At 37.1% G+C, this 24,831-nt stretch overlaps 1 protein-coding gene across 1 annotated transcript in view; it reads left to right on the top strand.

The window, feature by feature from the left end:
- The window catches only part of FAM184A (family with sequence similarity 184 member A), a 120,268-nt gene that overhangs the window by 51,664 nt on the left and 43,773 nt on the right, over window positions 1-24,831 (top strand). Inside the window, 5 exon segments of the mRNA XM_077766080.1 lie at window positions 2,480-2,677; window positions 6,145-6,267; window positions 17,428-17,589; window positions 20,577-20,698; window positions 21,302-21,452. Of these exon segments, the coding sequence (XP_077622206.1) occupies window positions 2,480-2,677; window positions 6,145-6,267; window positions 17,428-17,589; window positions 20,577-20,698; window positions 21,302-21,452 (756 nt within the window).

Below are 24,831 nucleotides of genomic sequence, written 5' to 3'. Positions count from 1 at the left end.
CACACACACACACACACACACACACACAGCCAAAGAAAGGAAAAGAAAAAAAGTTCAGTTTTCCTCTTTTTCAGATTTGATTTAAAGTGTTTACTTCTGCTTCACAGTAAGTCCATTTCTTTTTTTTTTTTTTTTAATGTTTATTTATTTTGAGAGAGACAGAGTGGGGGAGGTGGGTAGAGAGAGGAAGAGAGAGAATCCCAAGCAGCTGACATGGGGCTGAAACTCACGAAACTGCGATCATGACCTGAGCTAAAATCAAGAGTCAGATGCTTAACCAACTAAGCCACCCAGGCACTCCAATAATAGTCCCTTTCTTAATTCTAGTAAGTTTTTGTTTTTATTTTGAGGAAAAAAGGTATTAAGCTGGACTATCCTCTACTGTGTATGTATTCAAAATATTGTTAACAATTTATAACGTAAGAACTTAAGACATTTCAATGTATTTCAACCAGAATCTGAATAAACTCTTATTTCAGCGGAATATACATTTGTGGTTGATCATATGACTTTGTACTGATGAACTGTATTATTGCATATACACGTAGGAAATTTCTTTTGGCAAGTATTGAGCTCTGAAAATTCATATACCAACATATTAAATTTCTAGATTAAAAAAATAAGACCTACCATTTGCAGAGTAATTACTGAATGTTTATTGCAGTTTTTCATATATTTACAATATCAAGTGGGAGTTTTGGACACTTTCTTTCCCTCAGCAACCAGCCATGTTAAAAATAGTTCTGTTCTCCTTGCCCATTGCTCACCTCCCATTCATTCCTTGCCTGAGTGCCATGTGGTTTCTCTTACCACCACTCCACAGAATGAGTGTTTGCCCCAGCCTCTGGTGACATCCTGGTTGCTGGACTTGGTGAATTTCATCTATCAGTGCTACTTATTTCTCTCTGATTTACATTTTTCTTTTGGTATTTCATGTTCTCCCACATTTTCCTCCTGTCTCCTTGGCCTTGTGGTCTTGTTTGTGAGCTTTCCTTCCCTGTCTGTTCCCTTACCATTGATGTTCCCCAGCATTTTCAACTCATTCTGTACACTTATCCATTCTGGTAACATCAGCTGTCACTTGTTAAGTGATCCCTCCCAAATCTGTTGGTCTAGGCCCCACCTTTTCCCTAAACTTGTGTCCTGTGTGTCTGACTCCCACAAGATATGTTGGTTTCTCACAAACATGTCAAATCAGTATGCCTAGAACTTTCTCCCCTCCAAAATACAAAATTTTTTTTTTTTTTTTTTTTTTTTTTTTTTACTCCTTTTTTCAACCAATAGCACTGCTGTCTGTCTAGCTTGGTAAATCAGTCATTATTGATTACCTGCTTACTTGTTCCTGAGTGCTATTGGCTTTCTGCTCCCTTAATGTATCTTTATTCCATCATCTCCCTTCATACCTTTTAGGGATTCTAGGTTTAGATTTAGATCATTGTTGCCTGGATTTCACTCACAGCTTTCTAAGTGCTCTCCCTACCTCGGTTAACTCACTAGCCTACTGCTAACATGACTGTTGTTAAAAATATGTCAGTTACATAAATTGCAGAATTCCTGTCAGAATAAAACTGAGTCCTTAGCATAAAAGACCCTTTTTCATCATTTGATTCATGCTCCCTTTTGAGCCTCATTCCTTACCACTCTGCCTGCCTCGTATCTGTTGTTCCATCCACACCTCCCAGCTATATGGTCTTCCTATCTTACTCTAACTTCATCACCTGGCTGACTACCACTCAATTTTCAAAATGCTGGAAATGGTTTTGAATGCAAGTTTTTGACATCATATCTAGGTTTGAAATTTTCTCCTCTTTCATTTCCTGATGGGCTTGTGAAAATTAAATGAGAGAATGTGTCATCAGCAGCTCAGATGTTTTCTCTTCTGGAAAGCCTTCCCTGATGTATGTATGTATGTATGTATGTCTCTCTCTCTCTCTCTTTCACACACACACACACACACACACACACACACACACACACACCTTTCTCACCCCATCCAGGTTAGGCTCCTTTCCTATATACGCTTACAATGTGTGATGTAGACTCCTTTCACAGAATGTATAGAATTATATCGCCATTGTCTTTTGCCTTTTTTCCAGACTGTGATTGCTTAAAAAGCATGTAATTGTCACTCAGTGAAATTGTATGAATAATATCATCTGAGTGGGTAAATTGGTTAGCCATTTTGTGTATAGCTTTGACATACAAGAAGCCCTTCTCTCTTAAGCTCACAGATGGGCTAACTCATACTTCGTTCTAACCTAATAATAGCCTGTTTTATTACTTATGTTAAAGTTATTTGTTTTGTCTGTGCTACCCTGTCATTTTCTGAGAACACCAATGATGTAATCTTATGTCCAAAGTCTAAATCCCATAGTACTCAGTTCATTCAAATTTATGTATTTATTGAGTATTCAGAATACTAATAGCAGTAATGAAAAAAGCAGATGTAATTATTGATCTTTATTTGCCTTAATTTTAGAAAGTAAATGAAGCAAAGAAAACTCAGCAAGAATATTATGAGATGGAGCTAAAAAACCTGCAAAATAGATTGGAAGGGGAGGTGGCCCAATTAAATGAAGCTCATTCTAAGACTTTGGAAGAATTAGCTTGGAAGCACCACATGGCAATTGAGGCTGTCCACAGTAATGCAATTAGAGATAAGAAAAAACTTCAAGTGGTGAGTAAAAAATCAACCTAGCATTGCATCATGAACTGGAGGGGTTTCTGTCATGATCCAGCATGACCCATATTGTAGAGTAATGAGTTGCTTCTTCTGATGGCTGCTGTCTTATAATCTACTCTGCAAATCATGATTCAGAGAGTAATATACTTAAAAATTCTTGACATCTCCTGTGTATAAATTGATAGGAGGCATTCCTACTTTGTATGAGCCACGGTAGAAGGACTCTCTTGATCTTGAACTGTCTCTTCTTGAGATAGAGTAGAAAAAACAAGGTGTCTGGCAGACCTGGGCCTTCACTGAGCTCCTTGCTTACTATCTGCCTAATCTTGGGCCTCAAAAGCTATGCCTATCCTCATGTGACAGATGAAGAGAAGATCCATCTTGTAATATTCCTTTGAGGGCTAAGTGAGATAAAATGTTAAGAATTCAGACATGGCCCAGCATACAGTGATAAAAAAAAATGTTAGTTTTTAGTATTTCTTGCAGTGTGTCAGGTGCTGCAGTAGTGTTTTCCATCTCTTTTTTTACTTAATCCCTGCCACACTCATAGGTTTAATTTCTGCACCCACTTTACAGAAGAGGAGATGGAGGACAGAGAAGTTAAACACTTCTTCAAACACATGCAGCTAGTAAGAATCAGTCAGATCCTGAACTCAGGTTTCAGATGTCAAACTCTAAGGCATTTAACCACCACATAAAGGCATATATCAATGATGGTTGTTGTATGTTTTACATAATAGCATTTTACAGTTTACTAAGAGCTTTCTTGTATATTCTTGATCACTTAAGACTTGGACTAATGTCATTTTTATTATACAGATGGTGAAATAGGTTAAATAAACCTAAATGACTTATTTGGTGCCACCAACCTAGTATATAGAAGAAGTGGGATATGAATTGAGGACTTTGCCTCTATGTCTCTTCCTTTTGTGACACAACTAGTTGGAAAAAAATTCAATACTTGAACTTGATTAAAAATTCAAATAAAACTTCCTGTTAGAATGTTATTTCTGTCTAAACTTACTACTATGTGTTTTTGTAGCTGGAGACCAACTTAATGACACATTATTTCTCAAAATTGTGGTTGTCATTTTCTCTGTGCCAGCTCACTATTCCAGAAGGAATTTGTACTGCTTTAATTACGTGGTACATGTGCTTGCTTACTGACTCAATATGTGTGTGTCAGTTGTTCAGGGGTTTACAGTGAAGTATTCAGTGGTAAGTGCTGCTTCTGTAAGCTTTTCCATAGCTATTTTTTGTTGCTGCTTTTTCCTTTCTACATCCCTTGTTCACCTTAGCCTTCTCCTCTCTTATTGTGATATTTAACTTGCAGGTGTTCTGCTTTTTGCCTCTCTTTATTCCTCTATATTTCTAAGTGCTAGAATCTAGGCATCTTTCATCAATATCATTTTTGCCTCATTACTTTCTCTCCTAATTATACCCTTGCCCACTGAATTTCAATTTCTGAGCCACCTAAAAATCTGCTTTAAGCTACTTACATTTCTTGCAGTCTTTTTTTAAAATGTGGTTGCTATAAAACACAAGACATGAATTTCCTTATGTGAATGTAGTTAAAACTCATGATAGCTTTATCTATACCCTTCTCTTTTCTCAAAATAACTTATCACTTGCTGTTTCATTCCTCTCTTGCCTTGCTAGCTTATGTCTGAGCCTAACCTCAAACCAGCCTCCTTTTAGAATAGTCCTTCTCCAGTGTCACATTATTTTTTACTATTATTTTTTAAATGTTTATTTTTGAGAAACAGAGACAGAGTGTGAGCAGGGGAGGGAAGATAGAGACGGAGACACAGAATCTGAAGCAGGCTCCAGGCTGTGAGCTGTCAGCACAGAGTCTGATCAGGGCTTGAACTCATGAGCTGTGAGGTCATGACCTGAGCTGAAGTCGGCTGTTTACTTGACTTAGCCACCTAGGTGCCTCATGTCACATTATCTTTTAAAGAACATTTACCTAAAGGTGACCTCTCCATTCTTTATAACTTAGTTATCAAAAAGGATTATATTTTCTTTCATAACTTGAGTTTACACACGCCATTTGAAAGTGAATATGTAGAGAATCCATGCAGAAAAGAGTTACCATTGCAGGCCTAAAGCTGGCTTCCTTAGAAAGGCATGGTGCAAGGTTGGCCCATGCTAGTATCTGGGAATTTGAATTTTGGGAAGGTTTCCACCATTCCCTGATAACAATAGCTCATGAGCTTAGGGTGTTTATGTAAACAATATGGTTTATGCTGAACATTTACTTTCATTCATGAAGTCTGGATGTTTGGCACATGCTAGTCAAGGGGTGCCTACATGATTAGCCCGCAATGAAAATCCTGGGCACTGAGTCTCTCATGAACTTTCCCAGAAGACAGCATTTCACATTATTGACAAGTTCCTGGAGAGTCCTGTGTGAGAGGATTCTTGGAAGCTTGTACCTGGCTTCCTGTAGACTTTGCATCCTATATGCCTTTTTCCTTTGCTGATTGTGCTTAGTATCCTTTTGCTGTATAATAAATTATAGCTGTGAGGACAACAATATTCTGAGTCCTGTGGGTCATCCCAGCAAATCAGCAAACTGGAAGTTTATCTTGGGAGTGCCACAGAACCCCATTTATTACTCTTACCACCTTCCACTATAGAAATATTGAACTGCTTGTAACATACCAGGCTTTTTTGTACCTTCATGGTTTTTTGCATGGGTTTCTTTTGCCCAACATGTCATATTTCCTCTTCCTTCACCACCTTTCCTTACTGGTGTATTCCTTCAAACTCTACTTGGGAATTGCATTCTCTGCGAAGGTTTCCTCCCTAAGCTAGAACTTACCAGTTCTCCATCCATGTACCCCTGTAGTCCCTATGGATATTTAATTTTAATCACATATTCTTTAATTGCTTGTTACCTTGAGCTTATTAAGGGCAGGCCTCCATGTGTTAATAACTGTGTTTCCCAAGTATACATCCCAAGTGGTATGCCAGATAGTAGTGTTCTTCAGTAAGTATCAGTTTTACTGGCATTGTTTCTTTAGATGCCTTAATTTTGTACTTGGTAATTCTTGATTATGTTCCCATGTTCCAGAAATATTACTGGGTTTTGTTTTTTTTAATATAAATATAAAAGAATTCTGTATTCAAGAAAGAGAATTTTTCTTTATCTCCCCAAATTATCACTTGTTTCCACATTTCTGTTATTGACTCAGCTTAATCTAGACCAGTCAAATATTCTTGTTATTTTTAAAAACTAATTATTTAACCACATCATAAATGATTCAGAATGATAGAATCTAAGCCCTTACAATTAATTAGGTTGACTAATAACTCCAATATTATTAATTAACAATAAGGCTAATTTGAAGAGCAAAGTATCAAAATATAAAACAGAATAGTAGTCTTTTTCTTGAAGCCTATGAAGTATACAATATTTGCAATTTTGTTAATTGTTAACAATGTATTTTCCTAAGGAATTGGAGGAACAATATAAAAAGGAGAAACTAAACCTGGAAGAGGATAAAAATCAACTTCAACGAATGCTGGAAAACCTGAAGGAGGAGCTGGAAGACAAGCTGAATACAGCCAATCAAGAGGCAAGAATTCTTTAGGCTTATCACCTGTGCTATGTCTTATCTGTAACATCCTTATTTGGTAACATTGTACCAGAGATGGTAAAATATCTAGAGTAAAAATAATCACTTTGCTTGATGCTGAATGTTTCATAATATATTGGTTATATCTTACCAGGTAAAAATGTACTACCCAAAAAGTCAGACCAAGGTGCTTTTGTAGGGAAAAGGAAAACAAAGGGTAACGTCACCATAAGAAAGAAAATTGAAGACGTGTATCCACCCTTTTGTAAAACACTGATTTAGTATTCTCTACTCTGTATCTCCATTTTAAAAAGAGATTTTATAGGATCTAGAGAGTGATTTTTAAATGCTATAAGAAGAGTATTGTTTAGCTTAGAAAAGACTAGAGTATAAAATGAATGTCATAAATTCTGTGAATTCACAAATTCTGTTGTGAATAAAATAAATGTAAAGACAATTTAAAAATTCTACTAATGTTTGTTCTTTTCCTTTCTCTCTGTAGCCCAGGTTCACCTATGCCCTAGAATATCCACCCTGTTCTTTTTTTCTTTTCACTCCAGTTCATCCTTCATGTGGATAGTCTTGTCTTGTAGAGTGTTTTTCCTAAGACAAGTTCTTGTCTTGACATTTCTCTTCTTGTCAGCTGTTCCTGCCTCACTAGCGTCATCTCTCCCAAGAGTCTCTAAGTCCTGCTTTCTCATCACTCAGCTGCTGTTCACAGAAATCACGCCAAAATAGGTGTGCCCCTGGGCATGCTAATCATTTGTACTCAGTCTTCTTTAATTATCTTTAAATATTTATCCAGAGAAGGCACCAATCACTGTGTTTGGGAATGATAGAATTAAGATTGTTGCAGGTTTTCCCTGCTTATCTATAGGTAGAGTGTCCTGGGAAACCTTTTGTAAGCTGAAATGGTGTAAAGCCAATAAGCAGTTATGATTAATTTATATGGAAAAAATTTTAAGCATTTTAAGACTCCAAAACTAACCTCTTTTATGCTTTTCTGATACCTGAGGATGCATCTTGCTAACAGATGCACAAAAAATATCCAGAAACTGCACAGATGCTCACAGACACAGTTCAAAGCTGTGATAGTGTGATACTGGGATGCTGAGTGTGGTTCCCAGGGAAGGAGCTAGGTGGGGCCCTCTCACTTCCTAGGGTGCATGCTGTCTCTATGAGGGTTCACTGCAAAAGAGATGCTGAATGCTATTTTACTTTTTGCCTTTTTTTTTTGTAAAAGTGAAATCTCTCCAGATTATTTCTGTTAGCAAAAACAGGTACTACTGTAGGTATTTTGTGAAAGTGAAGTGGCATAAAATGAACTTTTAAAAAGCGGATATGATCGCTAATTTGTATTAGGTCAGCCTTTCTTCTCTTGTTGAAGATAATTTACTGCTGTTCCCTATTTGCATACTTTTCTTGGCAGGATATGATCCTTGTAGTTATAGTATCCCACTCTCATTAGGAGGCAGTTTTGTGACCATCTGTGTTTCTCATGAAGCTCCCCCAGGGTCTACTATCAATTGCAAATGGTTTAAGCATTCGTCCAATCTACACACTGTAATCTCACTGAGAAGAGCTATAATAAACATGTAATTGATTTTTCTTTTAGACACTTTCTCAGTTATGCTTTAGTACCCTGGTAATGTTTTGCTGCCATATTAGAATCACGCCCCAAGAGGAAAGAATTGAAAATAGTGGAGCAGCATGGAGACCCTTGGTTTCTCACATCTCTGAAACACAGGTAGATCAGCACCAAACCATGTTGCACACCTAGGAAACTGGGGATTAACACAATGATCTGCATAACTTGAGCCACAGAACTCAGCAGGAGTTCACCCCAAAAGAAAAACCAGGAAGATAACAGCCAGGGGCTTAATCAACACGGATCTAAGCAAGATGTCTGAACTAGAATTTAGAACCACCATGGTAAAAATACTTATCTGGGGTTGGAAAAAGCATATAATCCCCTTCTGTGGAAATAAAAAAAGTAAAATCTAGTCAGTACGAAATTAAAAAGTGCCATAACTGAGATGCAATCTCAAATGGATGCCGTGACAAGGATGGATGAAACAGAGCAGCAAATCAGCGATATAGAAGACACAATTAAGGAGAATAATGAAGCGAAAAAAAAAGAGGAAAACAAAGGCAAAAGAGAATGATACAAGACTTAGAGAACTCAAGGTCTTATTAAAAGGAATAACATCTGAATCATAGGAGCCCCAGAAGATGAAGAGACAGAAAAGGGGGCAGAAGGTTTATGTGAGCAAATTATAAAAGAAAACTTTCCTACTCTGGGGAAGGACACAGACATCAAAATCCAAGAAGAACAGAGAACTCCCATTAGATTCAAGAACACCCGACCATCACCAAGGCATATCATAGTCAAATTCACAAAATATACAGACAAGGAAAGAATTCTGAAAGCAGCAAGGGCAAAAAAGTCTTTAACCTTTAAGGGAAAACAGATCAGGTTTGCATCAGACCTATCCACAGAATCTTGGCAGGCCAGAAAGGAGTGGCAGGCTAAATTCACATGCTGAATTGGAAAAATATGCAACTAAAAATTCTTTATCCAGCAAGACTGTCATTTGAAACAGAAGGAGAAATAAAGAGTTTCCCAGACAAACAAAAAGGAGTTCACAACCACTAAACCAGCCCTGCAAGAAATTTTAAGAGGGAATCTATGCGTGGAGAAAAGATGAAACAAAACCAAAAAGACCAAAAGCAACAAAGACTAGAAAGGCCCAAAGAACATCGCCAGAAACACCAAATCTACAGGCACCACAGTGGCACTTTTAAATTCATATCTTTCAGTACTTACTCTAAATGTCAATGGACTAAATGCTCCAATCAAAAGACATAGGGTATCAGGATGGATAAGAAAACAAAACCCATCTATATCTGCTTATAAGAGACTCATTTTAGAGCTAAAACACCTGCAGATTGAAAGTAAAGGGATGGAGAACCATCTATCATGCCAATGATCATCAAAAGAAAATTGGAGTAGCTATACTTATGTCAGACAAACTAGATTTTAAAATAAAGACTGTAACAAGAGATGAAGAAGGGCATTATATTATAATTTAGGGGTATATCCACCAAAAAGATCTAATAATTATAAATATTTATGACCCCAATGTGGCAGAACCCATATATATAAATAAGTTAATCACAAACATAAAGAAACTCATTGATAGTAATACAGTAACCATAGGGGACCTTAACACCCCACTTACAGCAATGGACAGATTACCTAAGCAGAAAATGAACAGGAAGACAATAGCTTTGAATGACACACTGGACCAGATGGACTTAACAGATATATTCAGAATATTTCATCCTAAAGCAGCAGAATATACATTCTTTTCTAGTGCACATGGAACATTCTCCAGAATAGATCACATACAGGGACACAAATCGGGCCTCAAAAACACTATGAAACTTGAAATCAATGACAAGGAAAAATTTGGAAAGGCCATGAATACTTGGAGATTAAAGAACATCCTACCAAAGAATAAATGGCTTAACTAAGAAGTTAAAGAGGAAATCAAAAAGTACAGGGAAGCCAGTGAAAATGACAACACGCCAGCCCCAAACCTCTGGGAGGCAGCAAAGGCAGTCATAAGAGGGAAGTATATAGCAATCCAGGCCTTCCTTAAGAAGGAAGAAAGTTGTCAAATACACAACCTAAACATTTACCTAAAAGAGCTAGAAAAAGAATAGCAAATAAAGCCCAAAAACATTAGCAAAAGGGAAATAAGATTAGAGCAGAAATCAATGATATCGAAATCAAGAAAACAGTAGAAGAGATCAATGAAACCAGGAGCTAATTCTTTGAAAGAATTAACAAAATTGATAAACCCCTAGCCAGACTGATCAAAAAGGAAAAGGAAAGTACCCAAATAAATAAAATCACAAATGAAAGAGGAGAGATCAGAAACAACACTGCAGAAATACAAACAATAATAAGAGAATCTTATGAGCAATCATATGCCAACAAACTGGGCAATCTGGGAGAAATGCACAATTTCCTGGAAACATATAAACTACCAAACTGAAACAAGAACAGAGAAGGACAGATACATATGTTTGCACGTATAGGTGGATTAGGAGGAATTTAACAGAGGACCATGTGGGAGAAGAAGGGGAAAATAGTTGGGGAGAGGGAGGGAGGCAAATTATGAGAGACTCTTGAATTCTGAGAACAAATTGAGGGCTGATGGGGGTAGGGAAGAGGGGAAGGGGGGTGATGGGCATCCCCACTTGTGGGGATGAGCACTGGGTGTTATATGGAAACCAACTTGACAATAAAGTATTAAAAAAAAAAAAGCCCTGAAACAAGAAGAAATAGAAAACTTGAACAGATCCATAACCAGTAAAGAAATTGAGTCAGTACTCAAAAGTCTCCCAACAGCAAGAGTCCAGGGCCAGATGGCTTTCCAGGAGAATTCTACCAGCAACTTTTTACCCAACATGTCTCTGGAGGCAAGGGAAACAAAACAGTAGGGATCTCATTGAGATAAAAAGCTTCTGCACAGTGAAGGAAACAACAAGCAAAACTAAAAGGCAACCAACGTAATGACATATCAAATAAAGGGTGAGCATCCAAAATCTATGAAAACTTATCAAACTAAACACCAAAAAATAAATAATCCAGTGAAGAAATGGGCAAAGGACATGAATATACTTACCTCTTAGGACTGCCTTTGCTGCATGCCACACATTTTGGACTGCTGTGTGTTCATTTTCATTTGCTTCCATGCATTTTTTTAAAAAAAATTCTTCTTTAACTCCCTAGTTAACCCATCCATTCTTTAGTAGGATGTTCTTTAACCTTAATGTATTTGAGGGCTTTTCAATTTTTTGAAAACTAGTAACCTAGTTTTGAAATCAAGGTCCTCTTAGCATCATAAAATGAAAGACTTATTTCCTTTTCTGTTCTCTGGGAGATTTGTGTGAGGTTGACATGCTTTTGTAACTTTAACTGCATCATAGTTAAAAATTGTATGAAAGCATTTTTTGAAACTTGTTAAGTGTACTGTTATACATGAAAGAAATGTAATATTCTGGATGTGTCCAATTTTTCAACGTAGTCTTGTATGCCAGTTCACTAAGCAAGATTTTAAGTTATTTTCTTCATATATTCTGTGTTCCAAATATTCTGTGTTCTTTTTGACTTTTATTTTTTTTTTATCTATCATTTACTAAAAACTGATACTTTGATGGTGGATTTGTTTACTTCTTATACTCTGTTAAGTTTTGCTTTAAATATTTAGAAGTTTTGTTAAGTGCATACAAATATAAAATTGTTTTAGCTACTTAATGAATCATAATTTTTGGTTTAGTCTGTGTTATTTGATATTGTATAACCAGCTTTATTTTGGTTTGATATGATTGATGTATCTTTTTCCATCTACTGTCTTTGTTTTTCTGCATCCTCATGGTTACATGTGCCTCTTGCCAACCACATATAGTTGCATTTTATCTAGTCTGAAGTTCATTTTATTTTATTTTATTATTTTACTTTATTTTAAAGTTTATTTATTTATTTTGAGTCAGAGAGAGTGCACATAGGAGAGCAAAAGAAAGAGGGAGATAGAAATTTCCATTCCGGCCCTGCTCAGCACAGAGCCCAACATAAGGATTGATCCCACAACAGCAAGATCATGAACTGAGCCTGGATCAAGAGTCAGATGCCTAACTGACTGAGCCACTTAGGCACACCTAAAGTTTGTACCTTTTAAATAGAGAGTTTAGGGGCACCTGGGTGGCTTAGTCGGTTAAGCGTCCGACTTTCGCTTAGGTCATGATCTCGCGGTTCGTGGGTTCGAGCCCCGCGTCGGGCTCTGTGCTGACTGCCAGCTCAGAGCCTGGAGCCTGTTTCAGTCTGTGACTCCCTCTCTCTCTGACCCTCCCCTGCTCACGCTGTCTCTCTCTCTCCTAGAAATAAATAAAACATTTAAAAAATAAATAAATAAATAGAGAGTTTATTCCATTTACATTTATTTGCTGGAAAGTAGATGTATCTATGGAAATATGGGGGAAAGAACTAGGGGGTACTTAATAAAGACTGAGAGGGGCGCCTGGGTGGCTTAGTCGGTTAAGCGTCCGACTTTCGCTTAGGTCATGATCTCGCGGTTCGTGGGTTCGATCCCCGCGTCAGGCTCTGTGCTGACGTCCAGCTCGGAGCCTGGAGCCTGTTTCAGTCTGTGACTCCCTCTCTGTCTGACCCGCCCCTGCTCGCTCTCGGTCTCTCTCTCTCTCTCCTAGAAGTAAATAAAAACATAAAAAAAATTTTTTTAAAAAGACAGTGTGATTGTTTTAGAAAAAAATAATGTATTATCTTCATAAGATAGATCTTTATACTCTTAGAATTAATAAAACCGTAAAACATAAGTAGGTCAACTATGGATTTCAGTGATAAATTCATGAATGCCAAAATTGTTATTAAGATATTAAGGGACGCTAGTGAGTCTAAAATCTCAGGTGGAGGATAATCCTGTTATCCTATCAAATGTTATTTGGGATCACCTTTGAAGACAAAATACGAGACTGGTCACTAAAATCTGTTACAGACTTTTTAAATGTTCTGATGTAAGTTGTAGATTTCTTCTTCTGTATATGCTTTTAAGCATATATATAGTTCAGTGTTTTGTTAAAATAAAAAACATTGGGATTTATTTATTATAAAATGTTGTAGCACAGTTGATATACTGCCTGACACATAGGAATCAGTATTTGTAAATGAAATATTTGTTGAATGAATAAAACTCATCATTGAAAACTAAGTCAACTTAGTTTAATAAAAATAAATAAGAATATTAGTTTTCTATTGCTGTGTAACAGATTATTAAAATCTTAGTGGCTTCACACACAGCACACGTTTATTACCTCATGGTGTTGTGGGTCAGGAGTCCATGTATGGTTCAGGATCTCAGATGGCTGAAATCAAGGTGATAGCCATACTTCAGTCCCATGTGAGGCACAGGATACTTTTTTAAGCTTACTGATTGTTGTCTGAATTCATTACTTTGTGGCTATATAAGTGAGGTCCATGTTTTCTTGCTAGCTGTTAGCTGGAAATTGCTCTCTACTTCTAAAAGCCCCTTAAGCCCTTGCTGCATGGCTGCCTCCTCTCATAACATAGCACTTTACTTGTTCAAGGCTATCAAGAAAACCTCTGTGGCTTTGAGTTTCTCTGGTTTCTCCTAAGGGCTCACCGATTATGTCAGACCCACCTAGAGTAGTCTTTTTGGATAAGCTTAAAGTCAACTACAGTTAAGGATCTTAATTACATCTACAAGATCCCATTTGCTAAATAACATAATGCAGTTATGGAAGCAATATCCCATTATATGCCTAGATACTAGGGAAAGTGAGGGGCAGTGAGGGGTCATATTAGAATTCAGCCTATTGCAACACACAAATAACTCATTTTTCTGGCTCCTGTAGTGGGTACAGTAGCATTTAGGTAATAGAAAACAAACAGGATATTCATTGCCATGATTTAGAGAACAAGGATTGAGTTTCTGAACTCTGTTATGGAATATCTATAATATATTCCTGTCAAAGGCCCTGATTGGTAGGTGCTAAAGTTTTGAGTATTGCTCTTTATGAACTTAAGCAGTTTTACCCCCCCAAAAAAAAGGTAAGAACATGAGAAATGTTTCCAGAATTCCAGATTTTCTAATGGTATCTAATATGTACATATGCATTTTAGTATGGTTGCAGTCTATATTCAAAATATTTTGTGTATTTGATTTATAGAACTTTATTCCATATAAATATTTACATTTAATTGTGTCTACATGTTAGTCCTTTAAAATATTCATATAATGTTCCATTATATATCTTTACCATAGTTGCTTAAGCATTTTCTTTGTTGAGCATTTAATATTTTAAATATTTTATTATAAATAGTAATAATTTTAGGGAGTTGCCACCTTTTACTTGAGGGGAAAGGGTTGTCATGCAAAGGCCGTGGCCAGAATAGCAGGATTGCCATTTCCTAAGTCCAGTTCAACCAAGGCACATTTCAGCCATGAGCCCTGAAACCCTGAGGAGCCTGGGGTATTAGAGAAGACTTTTCTGAACCTCGTTTATCAGGGTCTTATTTTTACTGGTAATTGGGTAAACTATCAGTTCTATTAATACTTTTGTTCACTTTTAAAAGTTATTTCCTTTTTGTGTAGCTCTTGCCCTCAATGAAATTACTGGGTCAAAGAGTAAGAATAATGTTGTAAGTCTTATTTATTACTAAATTGGTCTCCAGAAAAGTTGGAATTACAGTCCCGTGATGTCAGTAATATTTGCCTATATTTTATGATTTGGGAAACATTTATTGACTGCATGATATCTTCTAGTTGGTAGGGATACTTTGACAAAATGTTAAGGAACTCACAGTTTTAAGTGGCTATTATGATTTGATGATAAATACAATGTATTTTTAAAGTTCAGAGAAGGGAGTAATTCTCTGCCATAAGTGTTCATAGAAGCTCTAGAGAATGTGATATTGGAGAATTTTTAAATGTGGTATGAGAGGTCGTCTTTGAAAGGTGGGTGTAAATTTGCCAGATGTAAGAATGATGTAAGAAAGATGAAAGGCAGTATGGGTATGAAGATTAGTGTAAGTAGGATGATACTGGTTTGTAAGCTATAATGCCTTGGTGAGCCATAGAAAGTTATTATTTATTTCTAATGTTTAGTTTTGCAGCATTTTAAGATTTTTGTCTATGTATGTTAATTCTAATTATATACTTATTTTCGTGAACAGATCTCTATTCTTTATGGTAATAACTACAATACTATTATAAGTATTTTCTTTTTTTGTAATTTATTTTTGAGAGAGAGCATTAGAGCAGGGGAGGGACAGAGAGAGAGGGGAAGAGAGAATCTGAAGCAGGCTCTGCGCTGTCAGCACAGAGTTCACTGTGGGGTTCGATCTCACAAACTGTGCGATCATGACCTGAGCTGAAACCAAGAGTCGGACGCTTAACTGTCCGAGCCATCCAGACACCCATTTGGATTTTTTCATGTATTCCACTTGTACATATAACTCTTACTCATTTGAAAATTATCTGGATTATGAAACAAAAAATTTTTGGCAGCCAGATCAACACAAAATGTAGAGAAGATACAAATAAGCTAGATTGACTAGAGAAAGGGGGCATAAATTCAGTGACAGAGAAAATGTTAAAACATGAAATGAATATCATATGCAAATATTCTATTAAATTTTTTAAATTAGGAAAAAAGATGTCTTTGTATAAAATTTTAAATTTCTGAAATGATTCAGAGTAGTTTATTAACCTGGCCAAACTAATTATAACCATGAAATACGGACTCTCAACATGTATCTAGAGAGGCACTAGCCCCAGAGGATTTTAATGGATGAATTTCATTAAAATTTTTAAGAAACAGAGAGGCTCCTAGGTGGTTGGCTCAGTTGGTTAAAGGACCAAGTCTTTTTTTGTTGTTGTTGTTAATGTTTATTCATTTTTGAGAGACAGAGCAAGCAGGGGAGGGGCATAGAGAGAGGGAGACACAGAATCTGAAGCAGGCTCCAGACTCTGAGCTGTCAGCACAGAGCCTGATGCAGGTCTCAAATCCATGAACTGCAAGATCATGACCTGAGCTGAAGTCAGATGCTTAACCGACAGCCATCCAGGCACTCCTCAAATTGTTTTTGAAGATGTAGAATAAGCCATTCTTTACCAAAGGAAAGACTTTATATATGAAAGCTGTTAAATTTGGCTTAATAGAGGGTGAAAGGGCAAGATATGCATTAACTGTTAGAAAACTTTTGTTTTCTTGAGGCTGAGAAGTCATCCTGGCACCTGAGATCTGAAAGCAGGACTCTGATGAGCAAATTAAGGCCCTTCCACTTGCATTTACTGATTTCCTCCTCCATCTCAAATTCTTCCCCACTCTCGTGTACTCCTTCTCCATTCTGGATTTGAAAAGACCTGAGCCAAAGTCGGAGGCTTAACAGACTGAGCCACCCAGTGCCCCAAGGGTCCGAGGCTTGATTTTGACTCAGGTGGTGATCTCATGATTTGTGAGATCAAGTCTCTCATCTGGGTCATGCTGCAGTGTGGAGCCTGCTTCCCATTCTCTTTCCCACCCTCTCTGATCCTCCCCCACCTCAAAGTAAATAAACTTAAAAAATTTTTTAAACAAATAAATCTTAACTGTGAAAATATTTCAGAATACAGAAAAAATGGAAGCTTCCCAGCTCATTTTATGAAGTTGGTATCCTTTTAAAGATACTAACAAGGTAAAATGTTACCATCACCAGAATTGTTCAGTATATAAACATCTGCATGGAAAAGGGGACAGTAAAAGGTTCCTGAATTGAAAGGAGGTTGAAGGAGGGTGTTCAGAATTTTCTTTATGATGTCTGTATTTACAATGAGAAATGTTCAGGTGTTGTTTTAATATCAGCAGTTTTCATTTCTATAGGGTTTTGTTTTTTAAAACAGCTTGGCTGTTTTATAAAAATGAGATTTTTACTTCATAACGATTTCCTAGATAATTTAAGGTATTTCATTTATTGATTTTAGTTCTCATAACTCAAGGATATGTATCTTCCTAATACACAAATAGCCTCATTAGCTTCTAATTTCAAGAGTATATAAATTCAACTCAACGATTTCATGAGAGATTTTGTATGGAAACAAAGAAATCACAACTTACTCTAATTCACATTTACCAGCTTGTCAATATTGACCTAAATCAGTCACTTTATAAATAGTAGGAGAACTGGGTTCAAATGAGTACAAGTGATTGAATTTTAAAGAGCAATATTAAAAGTACTTTTTCATCTAAAAAAAATACCTTTTTTCCTCTGTCTTTGATAATCATCTTGTTTCAGTTCCTTTGATAGAACGAGGAATTCTCTTTGTTAAAACAAGGGCTTGAATTATCCACCCATTTACATGGTTGTGACGAAGAAAGGAAATCATAAACATGGAGGTCTTTGCAAGAAACCACAGATAAAGCTGTCATGATTATTTAAGTGCTGCTGCTTCCACATTCATCAAAACAGACCCTTTCAGTAAAACTACCACTAAAGAAAAGACCCAGAAAACAAACATGGCTATTTTACTAGTCGATAACAGTGAGGTAGATTAAAAGTACTGTATTTACTTGCAGATTGGCCGCCTCCAAGATCTGGTAAGGAAAAGCGAACAAGGTCTTGGCTCTGCAGAAGGACTCATTGCTAGTCTCCAGGACTCCCAGGAAAGGCTTCAAAATGAGCTCGATTTGACTAAAGGCAGGCTGAAGGAGACCAAGGATGCTTTATTAAATGTTGAGGTAATTTTATACTCCTACACTCTAAACATCAGCAAGGTAAAAATATAATTTAATCACTTTGTCTCTTGTAAACAGACCTTGTATATAGTGTATTAGTTTTGTAGGGCTTTCCTAGCAAAGTACTAAGACTAAGTGGCTTAAAACAGCAGGAATTTATCCTCTCACAATCTGGAGGCTGAAAGTCCAAAATCAAGGTGTTCTCAGGGCCATTCTTCCTTTTCATCCTAGAAGGGCAGGTCCTTCCTCACCTTTTCCAGCTCCCAGTAGCCCCCGGCCTTCCTTGGCTTGTGTCACATTTCAGTTTCCTCCTCCGTGTTCAATGGCATTCTTCCTGTGTCCTCACATCTTTTTCTTACTTTTTTTTTTTTTTTAATTTTTTAGAGAAAGGGCTCAAGCAGGGGAAGGGGCAGGGTGGGGGGAGAGAGAGAGAGGGAGAGAATCTTAAGCAGGCTCCACACTAGGCATGTAGCCTTATCCAGGGCTCAATCCCACAATCCTGGGATCATGACCTGAGCCAAAATCTAGAGTCAGACACTCAACCAGCTGAGCCACCCGGGCTACCCCCTTTTGTCCCCACATCTTCTTATGAGGCTCTGCATTACATAGGACTAGGGGCTTACCCTACTCCAATATGACCTCCTCTTAATGAATTACATCTTCACTGACACTATTTCCAAATAAGGTCACACTCTGAGGTACAGGGGTTAGGATTTCCACATATCTCTTCAGGATCACAATTCAACCCATGACAATCAAGATGCACAGTTCTTTTATTGGTAAGCGTTCAAACTCTCATGTGTAGCAACTAAACAATGCTCTGTCACCTACAAATTTCGAAAGGCTGTGTGCTCTTCCATTCTCATGGAGCAAAGCATATATTTAGATTATCTCAGAAAGTAGAGAAAAGACCCCATAACAACAAAGGGTATAGTATCCAGAGAGTTCTTACTTTTCCTGCAGAGAGGTGATTTAGAGTGTGGGCTCTGAAGTCAGATTGGCTGGGTGTGATTTCTTGATCCATCACTTAGTGTGTCACTTGGGCAAGTTACTTGTTCTAAGCCCCAATTCACTCATCTGCACATTGCAGGAGTGGTGAGGGGTAATAATACACTTCACACCACTACTGTAATAATTAAATGAGGTAAACCATTTATAGCACAGTGCCTAGTAAAATAGTAAGCACTCAGGAAACATTGCCTTTTATTAATATTATTTCAAATTTAATGTTTTTAGCTTAGTATTGGAATCAGTTTCATTTCTCTAAGGTCCTTGCTCATATTACTCTTCTATCAAGTAGTGGAATATACTAAATATTGTAAGCAAAACCTTAGCAAGTGTCCATTTATTTGTTCCACTGAACAATTTTAATTGAGAAAATACAGATGCTGCATCACAACTTACTGCAACCTTAGGTAAGCTCCTTAATGGCAGGTGTTTTCTCTGGATGTGAGTTTTTTCCCCTCCTCCCTGCTGAGTTTCTATTGTGTATTATATAAATGAACCCATCATAGAATGGATATTGATCCCTGAGTATATGTCAAGTTGTTGGTTGATACCTGTCGGGGATCCAGACATGGATAAGGCCTGACTCTCTGCACTTAAGACATCTTAGGCCATGGTTGAGAAAAAAGGAGTGAAAGGCTGATGACAATGATGATAGTATGAGTTTAATATTTGTAAACCTGTAGTTTGGAGCTTATAATTTCTGCTATTACTCCATCTTGCTGAGCCTGTTTCCTCACCTATAACCTCCCCCATGTTGTTATGACGCTCCCATGGACTGATGGATGTGAAAACACTTGGAAAAAAAAAAGAGCAAGTATCTTCTTTACCTCTTTTCTTTCCCCAGTAGTGTCTGATAAAGTACTTTGCATTCAGTAAAAGAAATACTTCCTAAGTAATTCTACCCCATCTAATGCTGCCTGTGGTGGGAAAAGTAGTAGCTCCTAGAGGAGAATAGTTAGTGAAAAGGATAGTTGGCTAAGGTGGCCGAGTCCAGTTTTCAGAACTCCCTGCCATGAGCCGGGTCACCCATGCAGAATGGCGGTTTCAGCATTGACTTGCTTCTCTCCCATTACTCTGGATATGCCCATCAGCAGTGTCACCACACATGCTATGAGTAGTGGGTGATCCAGAAAGGGACATTGCTAGAACAGAAGGAAGCACCGTCATCTGTTGTAGCCAGAGAACAGCTCCACTGCTGGTCAGGACTGGTGGTGGCCAGTGTCGTCCACACAGGTCATGTCTAGCTCTAGGCTCCAGAGAGCCACTTGATGCATGCTACTCTACAGGGGTTTCATATGTATCATATTATGTTTCCATAACACTAAACACATGGATCACTGTTTTGAAGTTACATGATAAAAATAGTAGCCAGCATGTCTTATCATTATTTTAATTATGTCAGTGAAGTATACCTATAATGCTTCAGCTTTGAATAAATAGCAGACTTTTGATTACAAGTATGAATGAATTTAAAGAGTGTATCTATGTAATGTGTATATATATGAAGATAATAGGTACCCATGATATGGAAAGTTTAGTTAAGATAATTGGGGTACCCAGGTGGCTCAGTCAGTTAAGCGTCCGACTCTTGATGTTGGCTCAGGTCATGATCTCATGATCTCACTGATAGCACTGAGCCTGCTTGGGATTCTCTCTCTCCATCTCTCTGCCCTCCCTAGCTCTCTCTGTCTCATAGGAAATAAACATTGAAAAAGAGATTAATTATACTAACTTCAAGCCATTTTAAATGATTTGTAAAATTATAAGTCTTGATAAAACATAGTTTGCACAAGGACATTTAAAATATAAAATGTGTGCTATATACTGTCAGAAAATCTTGAGTAATTGTTATAAATGGCACTATCAGTTATTGTGCTGTAAGAATTTAAAAGTTACAATGCAAGCACTCTGTTTATTTGAAATAACCAGCAATGTCTTTGCTTTTGAACCCTTGTTTTCATTGAAAAATTTTTATTTTTCAGGGTGAGCTAGAACAAGAAAGACAACAGCATGAAGAAATACTTGCTGTCATGAAAGAGGAAGAGAAGCTCAGAGTGGACAGAATGGCCCATGACTTAGAAATAAAATGGACTGAAAACCTTAGGTACATTTTTTACTCTGTGATGTAATCTCATCAGTATAGATGTGCAGGGGCACCTGTGTGCCTCAGTCAGTCAAACATCTCACTTCTGCTCAGGTCATGATCTCATAGTTCATGAGTTTGAGCCCCACATCAAGCTTCAGATTCTGTCTGTCTCTCTCTCGTTCTCTCTCTCAAAAAAAAAAAAAAAATACAGATGCGCAAAGATGCTTTTCTGTTATATGGCTTATATTGTCTTATTGTTAAAATCATAGGGACAGTATTTTTAATGAATTTTTTAATGATTAGATGCAGAGAAATTGGAATTCTTTTTTTCTGTTTCAGTACTTTTTCTGATTTTATTTTTTTAATATAAAATACTAATCTCAAGTCAGAAATCTTACTCTAGTACCTCTTATGCCATTGATAACTGACAAATCAATGATCATAGGTAAGTTACCAACTTACCGTATAGTCCTGGAAGCCTGACTAAAATCATTATTAACTCTTATTCTTAGTTTACTTTTGAGGATTAATTAAATACATAGAAAACCTGTGAACAATTATATTTTAGCTATTGAGAGGAATAATTCTCTTTAAAAAGTAAAAGCATTTGTTTTATTTTAGACAAGAGTGTTCTAAACTTCGTGAAGAGTTAAGACTTCAACATGAAGAGGATAAGAAGTCAGCAATGTCTCAACTTTTGCAATTAAAAGAGAGAGAGAAAAATGCAGCCAGGGATTCATGGCAGAAGAAAGTAGAAGATCTCTTAAACCAGGTAATCAATAGTCTACATTATGAAGGTTCATTTTCCTTGACATTCTCTAGCTAGGGAAAAATTATAAAATATTGTGTGTTAATACGTTGTATTTTGGTTTTTTTTCCATATGGCAAATTTAAAAACTTTTTAAAAGTATAAAATAAAGGAGACATATTCATTAACTTGTGAAATCTTGTGCTAAAATAACGTTACATATGCAGTCCTAAATTCTGAAAAGAATTTACATGTTTTTGGTTTAATATTTGAACTAAACAAATTAGAGATATTTAAATGGAAAAGTTACCCTTATTTTGAGAGTATAAAATCTTTTTTTAAGCCATTAGATGTCATTTGGGTCCCAGAAGGTAAAATTTATTAAATGCATCCTGATTTCCTAAAACCGTACCAGAAGTGAGCAATTTCCTTCTTTCTCGCCAAAAGAACATTACCTGTTACACTTCAAAATGTTATCAACAAAAGGTAGTGATATTCTTAAATCTATCTTCTTATGCCAGGCTCACTTATTTCTATTTATAACTATAGTTAAATGAACATGCACATTTTCACTCATTTTATACAACTTCTAACTATGAATTCTTAGAATTCTCCTGTGAAGCCAGTTATTAAGTAAGACTGACTGCATGAGTCACCAGTTGATAAGCAAGTGCAGAGCGTGAACGAGAAGCAGCTCCATAATTTAGTGCTAGAAAACTGCTATTATCTTTCTATCTGGGATCACGATTAATTTCACAATAAACAGGCAAGGCTGTCTGTAAGATAAGTTATTACATAGGTACATACAGGCAGTGTCTCTCAAGAGTTCTTGGGGCTTGCCAATTTGTGTCTGTTCTCATAATAATTAATAATTACTTTAAAAACGGAGTGTATATTCATGAGTTTTTGTGAATAAATTTGCAACCTTTGAAACTCAGACAAAAATAAGAAGGAAACAGCTCTCTCTAGAAGAGTTGGGCACCACGTTAGCATTGCTTAGGTTACCTTCTGTATACTTATTATACATTTTTATTTAGAGACCTAGAAGGACAAATTTTCCTGGGTACAGTGGTACTACTATTCTGTGATGTTCTCTGCTTAAAAAGATTTAATTAGTTCAAATATATGATAAAAAATACCCTCCTCCCCACTGAACGTCTGCCTTGTTTTTCAATCACAAAGTATTGACTAATAGACAGTTTTGGGCTGGGTTTAGCATTGTAAAGAGGACTTACCACTTCTCCCACCTGTTTTCTATTAAATTATTTTATAATTCTTATAGTCTCTCATATATTAAATTATCACATTTCATCCATGCTCCTCTGATATTTTTTCTCCCCACCCCCTGATATCTGTTCTGCATTGTTCATTCCTCAAAGGAAATAATGCTTTGCATATGGTTTTAGTTCTGTGTATAATAAAATAATTCATTACATAATGGCTCCAATTTTTGCCAGCTTTACAGAAAGCATTTTGTATCAGTTTTCAAAGCGGATTAATCATAAATATCAATATAACCGGGAATTAATTACCTCCAAAGGTGAAGCTCTTCTGTGCTGCTCTATGTCATCAGTCCATTTCCAAAGTTATGTCAACCCCTCTCCCCACTTCTAAAATACAGAGGGTGTACACAAATCCCTAGATGAAACTGGCAAATGGCTGCTGCAGCTCAGGATCTTCTGTGCCTGAAGAAAGTTAAGAAAATAATTGAACAAAGGATTGTACATTTGACGTGAAAATGAGTATTATGTTATCAAAGTTGCATTCTTTCCAGCCATGTGAGAGGACAAAAACTTCTAGCAGGACCAGCAAGTTGTTGGGGTTTTTTTCCTTAAGTTTATTTATTTATTTTGTGAGAGAGAGAGAGCGTAAGCAATCAGGAACGGGGCAGAGAGGGAGACAGAATCCCAAGCAGGCTCTACTCTGTCAGCACAGAGCCAGACTCATGGTTCGGTCCCACGAAGTGTGAGATCATGACCTAAGTTGAAATCAAGAGTCAGTCAACTGACTTGAGTCCCCCAGGTGTCTTAGGACAAGCAGTTTTTTGTGTTTTGTTCTTTTTAAAGAAAGAGTTGCTGGTTTGTGGGGGGGGTTATTTGGGTATTTTTTAAAATTTTCATTTATTTTGAGAGAGAGAGACAGAACAAGCAGGGGAGGAACAGAGAGGAGAGAGAGAGAATCCCAAGTAGACTCCAGGTTGTCAGCGCAGAGCCCAACGCGGGGCTGGAACTCCCAAACCTTGGGATCGTGACCTAAGCTGAAACCAAGAGTTGTTCTGCTTAACTGACTGAGCCACCCCGGCACCCCAGGACCAGCAGGCTTTTCAGTGGAACTTTGTTATGGACAAAGGACCTCTTCCTCCTTCTTGGTCCTTTGGATCTTGTTCTCTTGATTATTTTGGATGGATTCCTAGAGCTAGTGCCCTGTGCCTGCTCTACGGCTTTCCCCTTGCCGAATCCTACCAAACCTTGTTCCTCATACCTTCCACCCCCAGCCCTGAGCCCTACAACCATTTCACTCTACTGACTCACTCATCCCCTTATCCCTAGCGCTGCCAGGACCTTTTGCATTTAGGGGACACAGACCCAGCTTGGGGTTGGTGACATTTAAAGAATAAGAGTGGGGAATAGAATTGGAACAGCCAGACCTTAGGCAGAAACATATATTGTAAAAAGTATCAGAGGATCTGTGCTTTCACATATTTTAACTATTTCTGAGTGAACTTAACACAAGTCTATTTTTTTTTTATTTTTTTAATGTTTATTTATTTTTGAAAGAGAGAGAGACAGAGTACAAGCAGGGGAGGGGCAGAGAGAGAGGGAGACATAAAATCTGAAGCAGGCTCCGGGCTCTGAGCTGTCACCACAGAGCCTGACGTGGGGCTCAAACTCATGAACTGTGAGATCATGAACTGAACTGAAGTCAGATGCTTAACTGACTGAGCCACCCAGGTGCCCCAGCACAAGTCGATATTTATGCCTTGGTTTTCCTGTATTTCATTTTGCTTAGAGCAAAGAAGAAGTAATTTCTTTCCTGTGAGCTTAATCTCTTGAGAGTTAAATTTGATTTAAACTTACCTATCAAGAAATGGGCAAAGAAAGACCTAAGCATTTCACTTTTCTTCAGTCAGATGTTTTTCACTTTACCAAAATTTCTCAAAGCTATCATTTTTATTCTGTGCTCTGATGAGAGTCTAATTTCATATTTTTAGTTTTAGTGTTTCATGGTGTTCTTTTATTCTGTCCAGTGATTACACCTTAGTCCAAAACTAGGTGTGCTTCTTGGGCTAATCAGTGTGTACATTTGAATTCCTTTAAAATAAAAGAACTACATTTTTACTCTTCAACTCTGTCTGAGGAAGAGTGGTATATAGAGTCATCTGTGATCACATTTTCTATTTGTG

This window comes from Crocuta crocuta, unplaced genomic scaffold (assembly GCF_008692635.1).
Source record: "Crocuta crocuta isolate KB4526 unplaced genomic scaffold, BGI_CrCroc_1.0 scaffold413, whole genome shotgun sequence".
Taxonomy (NCBI): Eukaryota; Metazoa; Chordata; class Mammalia; order Carnivora; family Hyaenidae; genus Crocuta; species Crocuta crocuta.
This window is presented reverse-complemented; position numbering and strand designations above follow the sequence as displayed.